Source organism: Henckelia pumila, unplaced genomic scaffold, assembly GCF_033568475.1.
Source record: "Henckelia pumila isolate YLH828 unplaced genomic scaffold, ASM3356847v2 CTG_461:::fragment_3, whole genome shotgun sequence".
NCBI lineage: Eukaryota > Viridiplantae > Streptophyta > Magnoliopsida > Lamiales > Gesneriaceae > Henckelia > Henckelia pumila.
The window spans coordinates 620550-628957 of record NW_027331831.1 but is presented as its reverse complement, the minus strand read 5'-3'; the positions used below and the strand labels follow the sequence as shown (position 1 = coordinate 628957).

Sequence of the window (8408 nt, the reverse complement as noted above, 5' to 3'; positions counted from 1 at the left end):
ATTTTAGTATGTTGTTAGGATCACAAAAAGGGTAAGGAATTTGACATTAAGGATCGAAAGATGCAATTGATCTAAGAATGTTGTTCGGAGTACAAAAAAGTAATGATTCTAACATGACAAACACGTACGTGGTTCATGGTGAGGTGGTGACTGAGGATCCTTCTCTCTTCCCTCATTGGAAGACATTTCTTCTGTATAGAAAAATAAATAAACATGTCATTTTAGCATGTTGTTAGGATTCAGACGAATGGTATGGTATTTGGACACAAACAAAACAAATTCATACGTGACTGGTGAGGTTTTGGCTGCTGCTGAGTGCTACTAGAAAAGACAGCAAGATGGGCTCGCAATATATCTTCCAACTCTTTCATCTTCTATCTCATATCAGCAAACTCACCACGCATCTCAGCGACCTTACCTCGCACCTCAGAAAACTCGGCTCGCATCTCGTTCATTGAAGTTTGCATCACCGTCCCCATGAAATCAATGGATGTCTGCATGGCACGCATCATGTCTCCTAACATCTGAATTTCATTTGTCTTAGGCGGCTGCAAGCCACTGGCATTGATTGGAGATGGTGGCTGGATCGTGGAATTATTGGGGCTATTGGGCACCAGAGGGTTTGTCATCTCATTTTGGTTATCAGGTGACCGATCATGGATGTGTGACAGGGGGTTCCCCGGAGGAATATTCACATCCGGTGTATGAACAAAACGGGAAGGGGGACGCTGGCAGCAGTACACCTTCTTCCCCTGGGCCATAAAATCAACGATTTGATCAATCACATGATCTGGAGAAGGGTCTTAAAATATTCCAGTGCTGAAGTGTGCTGACATACACTCCTCATCAGTGGGAGCAAGGATCCCGACAATGACAGCCTACAAGTAATACTCATAATTTAATGTGAGTAATGGATTTATGAATGAATACCATATATCTTAGAGACAAAACAATTACTTTACTTACATTGTCAAGGGATTTGAAGCATGAATTAATTTCTTCCTTCTTAGGAGCATTCTTGCTGCTCCAGTCCTTCGTGCTCCAATGACACATACGCGGAAGTGGTAGACCAGCCTCATCTAAATGAGTTGCAAAACTGTCCACAACACCAGGTATGCATTCATAGGACAGGATCTGCAATTATATAACATTTCTATTTAATATATAAATATGATTCAAATGATATTATTATAAAAAATGACAAATCAAGATGACTTCTTACTTGTAATGGATTGATGAAACCTGCAATGGTGTATGTGAGCAAATTCTGTTTTTTTTCATGTCTTTCTTTCAATTTTTCACTTAAATTCATCGACCGCAAGCTAGCAAGGACTACATCATATGCGCAAGACCCCCAAGGATATCTATTAAAAATATCAAAGTCTTCCACTAACCTAAGCCACTCGGTGCCCACAGTCATAGATTACCAAGTTCTCTTGGTCAACAGAACACCAGCGACAAAAAGAAGGCACGCTAGTTTTAACTTCTCAAGATTGACCTCATCACCGCCCTCGCTGCTCAACACACCAAGCCTATCCTCCAAGTTCCGCACAAAGACCACATCCATATCCCCAAAATGTCTAGATTTAAAATCTAAATTCATTGGAATCTCAGGAATATCTTTGGAGGAGTTAAGTCCTGAGATCAAACAAAACTCTAGTTTTGAAAATCTTATAGGCCTCTTTCGAATCACCATCCAGAATTCATTTCTCGGTAAGTCTAATGTCTGCCTACTTATCAAATACCATAACAAACTCCCAGACAATTTATAACGATTTGCACTACATATCAGGTGACCAAATTGTGTTCTGCTCATCATGACTTCCATCTCGGCCGGATTAAGATACTTCATTATCTTTTCAGAAACATCTACGTACCGTCCCATGTAGTCAGTTTGCAAGAAAAACGATCAACTTTGAACCCTTTCCTTTTAAGAACAACCTGAAAATATATTAAATCAATGAATACCTACTTACGACTTAAATCAGAAGAAATAAATGTTCAAAAAAAGTCAATATCAAAATAATAAGTTAAATGAATCAGTCGAGATTAAAATATGATACAGTCGAGTCAAGAAAGATATCGGTCGGGACATGGTCGATAATTCCTGCTAAGTAATACAGTCGAGATTCATAACATCATCAGTCGATATATGAAGCAAATCGGTCGAAACATAGTCGAGATTCGTCCAACGTAATGCAGTAGAGATTCATATCATCATGCTACGTAATACAGTCGAGATTCATTACAACATAAGTCGAGATATGAAACAAAACATTCGGAAATGGTCAAAATCTACTATGACTGTACTACTGTTTCCTTAGGAATGGACAAACATATGAAAATAAAAAAACCTAGGTTTCTCGATGACTTACAGTAACGTTTTCCTCTGCCATTGCTGCAATGCTGCTTGTCGAGAACGAAAGAGGTTACGGGGAGTAAAGGAGCTACGATGACGATTCAATAGGGTTCCGTTCCGACGGTTCCGTTAAAAATTGAAAAGCGGACGGAGGGAAAATTAGGGAAAATGGAAATTGCAGTAAACCAATTAATTACATCAGTCAAGAAATCATTTACCGAGTCGAGGAGGGTTAAAATGGTTTGTATCTCATTTTGGATTTTTTTTTTATTCAACTTAAGATTTTTACTTAAGGGTAAAATTGTCTTTTTCATTCTGAGGTCTATTTGCTCAAATAAAAACAAGACGGGGTCCATATCCCCCATTTTCCCTAGATTTGAGTGTCCACATATTACATATAACCTCGATCTTAACAGTTTACAAGTGATCTAATTTACAATATTTTACGTACAATAATCTAATTGACTTAATATTTTCAAAATTATAATATCTTATGCATTAATTTGCCATGAAATTTACAAATTAAATTTAATCATTCAAATTTTAAAGCTCACAAAATCGAACCGAAGTGAAATTCATGAGTTGGTAATAAATAATTGATGATCCGGAATCAACATGTAGCTGTTGATTTACGGTCTTTTTTTGGTTTCCCATTTTTATGCAATAATTATCTGTGTGTTGTATTTCATGAAATCACGCTCATTGATTCTTGGAACCCTCCATGGTTGCGGCTCATCTCCATTCTCTTCTTCATGTTCTTGGCGAACGCACTTCATTGGATCATCGAACCAGGAAGATCCACGATTCATTCATGTCCTTGGATCATCGAACCAGGAAGACCCACGATTCATTCATCCATTAAACAAAGACGAGAAATTTAAGGATTCCGTCCAACACTTGTGCCAACAAAGGCGCTTAAGAGATGCCATCCAATTACTCGAAACCCAGGCTCACGTATCATCTGCTGCAGGTATATATGTCACACTTTTACAACTCTGTATCGAGAAGAGGGCTTTGCATGAGGGCAAAAGAGTGCATGCCCACATCAGAGGCTCCAGTTTTGTGCCTGGGATCTTTGTTTCGAACAAGATTCTCGAGCTGTACTGCAAGTGCGGTAGCTTCTCCGATGCTCGGAACCTGTTCGATGAGATGAGTGAGAGAGATTTGTGTTCTAGGAACACTTTGATATCAGGATATTCGAATATGGGCAGAGTGGAAGAAGCGAGGAAACTGTTCGACCTAATGCCAGACAGAGATAACTTTTCTTGGACAGCCATGATTTCAGGAAGTGTTAAAAATAACAAACCTGAGGATGCACTAGAATTATATAGAACAATGCAGAGAAATGAGAATTTCAAGTGTAACAAGTTCACTATTTCTAGTGCTCTTGCAGCTTCAGCTGCTCTGCAGTCTCTGCGTTTGGGTAAGGAAATTCACGGACATATAATTCGAGTACAGTTAGATTCTGATGCAGTAGTTTGGAGTGCTTTATTGGACGCATATGGAAAATGCGGGAGCGTAAATGAGGCTAGGCACATTTTTGATAGAACATTGGAGAAAGACATTGTTTCTTGGACGGCTATGATTGATCGGTATTTTGGCGATGGAAGATGGGGAGAGGGGCTATCTTTATTTTCGGATTTCTTAAATTCTGGAATTAGGCCTAACGAGTTCACATATGCTGGAGTTTTAAATGCGTGTGCCAGTCAAACGACTGAGGGGTTGGGAAGACAGGTTCACGGAAACATGATTCGGTTAGGGTTTGATCCATATTCATTTGCCGCTAGTGCACTTGTTCACATGTATGCCAAATGTGGTAGTGTTGATAGAGCACACAGAGTATTCAAATGGCTTCCTCGACCTGATTTAGTTTCTTGGACGTCCTTGATTATTGGGTATGCTCAAAATGGCCAACCTCACCATGCTCTTCAGTTATTCGAGCTGCTTCTGGAATCTGGTGAGAAGCCTGATCACGTCACGTTTGTTGGTGTTCTTTCGGCTTGTACTCATGCTGGTTTAGTCAATAAAGGTCTTGAGTATTTTTATTCTATAGAAGAGAAACATGGATTGTCTCACACTGCTGATCACTATGCCTGTGTGATTGATCTATTGAGTCGGTCTGGAAGATTTAAAGAAGCTGAAGATATTATCAAGAAAATGCAAACGAAACCGGACAAGTTTCTGTGGGCTTCCTTACTTGGTGGTTGCAGGATCCATGGAAATTATGAACTTGCCGAGAAGGTAGCAGAGAACTTGTTTGAAATCGAGCCTGAGAATGCAGCGACATATGTAACTCTAGCTAATATATACGCGAGTGCAGGAAAGTGGAGCGAAGTGGCGAATGTGAGAAAGCTGATGGACGAAAGACGAGTGGTAAAGAAACCTGGAATAAGTTGGATTAATGTCAAGAATAAAGTTCATATTTTCATGGTTGGAGATCAGTCCCATCCTAAGTCAGAAGAAATATTTGAGTTCCTGGGGAAGGTTTCGAAGAGAATGATGGAGAAGGGTTACGTCCCAAGCACAAACTACGTGTTGCACGATGTGGAGGAGGAGCAGAAGGAGCAAAACCTCTCATTCCATAGCGAGAAACTTGCAGTGGCGTTCGGCGTAATTAGTACACCACCAGGAACTCAGATAAAAGTTTTCAAGAATTTAAGGACCTGTGTTGATTGTCATACTGCCATCAAATTTATTTCTGATATTGTGGATAGGAAAATAGTCATAAGGGATTCAACAAGGTTCCATACCTTTGAGTCCGGAAGATGTTCATGTCTTGATTATTGGTGATTGCAATTAGGTGTTCGATTCAATCATTTAATCATAAAAAGATTATGATATTTCATGGCCTAGGGTTTGTTCGGTTGTGTCGATACTATCCAAGATAGCATATTCTTTTTACACCTAAGATCTAGTATACTGTCAATCCATTCAGGCTACTTATATTAGATATTATATATATTATATTACTTATGTAAATTATATTATCAAACAGTGAAATACGGGAGACTAAACTCAATTTGATTAAATTTACAGTCAAATAATAATTTGATACAAATATGTTGGTCTCAAGTGCAGCATCACGAGATAGAAACTAACTATGTAAATTGAAGAATAAAATAGACACCAAAATTTACGTGAAAAACCCCCAAAAATTATTAGGGTAAAAATCACGGGCAAGATCAAAAGATTCCACTATAATATTTGGAGAATTGCAACCTCTCTTTGTGTTTTCAAAGAGACACTCACTCTCTTATACGGGAGAAAACCTATCTCACAAATATATATAAAAATACACTCAAAACACTTGAATGTTATAAACTGAGAAATAAACTCGAATTGGGATACTTGAAACTGATTCAGAACCTATCTATTTATAGGCGAGGAAACCGCGTGCAAATCGCGTTTTACGCATCTTCTGAATTGCAAGTCGTGGGAAATTTATTGGCCAAATTCCCAACTACCGACAACTCATTAATGAGTTGTCGGTCCAACTCCCAACATTTCTCCCACTTGGAGATTTGATTGAGAATCAAACACATCTCCACACATCCTTTCAATCTTGCTTTTCCCGCTGCTTACGCTTCTGCTAGGCCACTTGAGGATCTACACCACTCAAACTTCTCTGTGCTCACTGGCTTGGTCAGAATATCAGCTATGTTATCCTTCGTATGGATCTTTTGCATATCCACACTTCTTTCCTCTACTACCTCTCGTACAAAGTGAAATTGGACTCCAATGTGTTTAGTCCTTGAATGAAAGGCTGAATTCCTTGCAATGTGCAAGGCACTCTGACTGTCACAAAACAGATGAATCTTTTCTTGTTTGTGCACAAGCTCCTCCAATAACCTTTTAATCCATATTGCCTCCTTGCAAGCTTGAGTAGCTGCGTGCAACTGTAAACACATAACCAGTAGTAGATTTTCTTTTATCTGGATCACCTGCATAATCTGAATCCACATAGCCCCTGAGTGTAAAATTTGATCCTCCAAAACATAATGCAGCATTTGAGGTACCCTTAATGTATCTAAGGATCCTCTTAACTGTACTCCAATGTTCTTGTCCAGGATTCGCCATATTCCGACTGACAGCTCCCACTGCTTGTGCAATATCTGGTCTTGTACAAATCATAGCGAACATTAAACTTCCCACTGCTGATGCATACGGTACTCGAGACATCTCCATCTTCTCGGTTTCACTGCTAGGACACATCTCAGAAGATAACTTGAAGTTAATAGGAAGAGGGGTTAAAACTGGCACTATCTTGCATGTTGAAGCATTGCAAGACTTTCTTCAAATAATTTTTCTGGGAAAACCAAATCTTCCTATTGCTTTTGTCTCGATGAACTTGCATCCCTATAATCTTTTTTGCTGGTCCCAAGCCCTTCATATCAAATTCCCTAGCCAACTGTGCCTTCAATTCTTGGACCCGATCTTTGTTGGGGCCTGCTACCAACATGTCGTCCACATACAACAGCAAAATGATATAATCATCATTACCAGACCTCTTGAAATACGTACAAGGGTCTGCACTGAGTCTGTTGTACCCAAGGCTCATGATATAGGAATCAAATCTCTTGTACCAACACCTCGGCGCCTGTTTGAGACCGTACAGAGATTTGTTCAACCTGCAAACCAAGTTCTCTTTGCCCTTTTCTGCAAAACCTTCTGGCTGGAGAATATAGATTTCTTCTTCAAGATCGCCATGAAGAAATGCCGTTTTCACATCTAGCTGTTCTAGATGTAGGTCAAATACCGCACACAATGCCAATACTATCCTGACTGTTGAAAGTCGAACCACAAGAGAAAATATCTCATTGAAGTCAATTCCTTCTTTCTGAGCGTACCCTTTGACAACCAATCTTGCACGATACCGCTCCACTTGGTTATTGCCATCACGCTTGATCTTATAGACCCATCTGTTACCGATAGCTTTCCTCCCTCGTGGTAGTGTAACAAGATCCCAAGTTTTGTTTCTGTCTAATGCTTCCAATTCTTCCTGAATAGTTGTCGTCCACAGGGATACATCAGAGCTTTGAGTAGCCTCATGGAAACTCGATGGCTCACCATTCTCTGTTAATAGACAATATGCAATGTTGCTTTCAGTGACATAATCTGAAAGCCAACCTGGTGGTCTTCTCTCTCGAGTTGACTGCCTTACTTTGGAAACCTTTGACTCAACTAGTTCTTGTACCTCGTGCTCTGGTACCGCTTCACAAGAAACTTGATCTTCGTCTGTCTTATTTTCCACCTGAATGATAGTAGTTTTTGAATTCAGTGTGTCTTTGTCTCCCTTCATTTTATCTTCCTCGAAGATAACATCTCTGCTGATGATAAGCTTGTGGACAGTAGGATCCCACAAAAGAAACCCCTTTACTCCATCAGCATAGCCCAAGAAGATACACTTTCTGGATTTGGAATCCAACTTCGATCTTTCTTGTTCATTGTACATAACGTACACCGGACTTCCAAATGTATGTAACCGAGAATAATCAGCTGGCTTGCCAGTCCACACCTCCATCAAAGTCTTCAAATCAATCGCCACTGAAGGAGAACGATTGATGATGTAAGAAGCGGTTTTGACTGCTTCTGCCCAAAATTACTTTGGTAGACCCGCAGTACTCAACATGAACCTTGTTCTGTCCAACAAAGTTCTATTTATCCGCTCTGCCACTCCATTCTGCTGAGGCATGTAAGCCGTCGTGAACTGTCTTTTGATGCCCTCATGCTGACAGAATGCATCTAATTCATCACTGGTATATTCTTCTCCATTGTCCGTCCTCAAACACTTGATTTTCTTGTCAGAATCAAGTTCAACCCGCGCTTTGAAAACTTTTAAAACTTCAAAAAACATCTGATATCTTCTTGATTGGATACACCCAACATCTCCTAGAGAAATCATCAATAAACAAGACAAAATATCTCGCTCCTCCTAGGGATACCACCAGTGCTTGCCAAACATTAGAATGAATCAGCTCCAATATGCCTTTGATTTTGGCAGTAGATGTGCCAACCTTTAATCTGTGTTGTTTACTGGTAACACAATGCT

The 8408-nt window shown here is 39.7% G+C and overlaps 1 protein-coding gene across 1 annotated transcript; it reads left to right on the top strand.

Annotated features, from left to right (window-relative positions):
- The first annotated feature begins 2911 nt into the window (after window positions 1–2911).
- On the top strand, window positions 2912–5233 carry LOC140872278 (pentatricopeptide repeat-containing protein At4g37170-like). Its single transcript, XM_073275097.1, has one exon. It carries the CDS (start codon window positions 3047–3049, stop codon window positions 5147–5149), a length of 2103 nt encoding a protein of 700 aa, XP_073131198.1. The 5' UTR covers window positions 2912–3046; the 3' UTR covers window positions 5150–5233.
- The last annotated feature ends 3175 nt before the right edge of the window (window positions 5234–8408 follow it).

Excerpts from the sequence above, each read along its gene's own strand:
- LOC140872278 (XM_073275097.1), top strand. The coding sequence starts at position 3,047 with ATGAAATCACGCTCATTGATTCTTGGAACCCTCCATGGTTGCGGCTCA.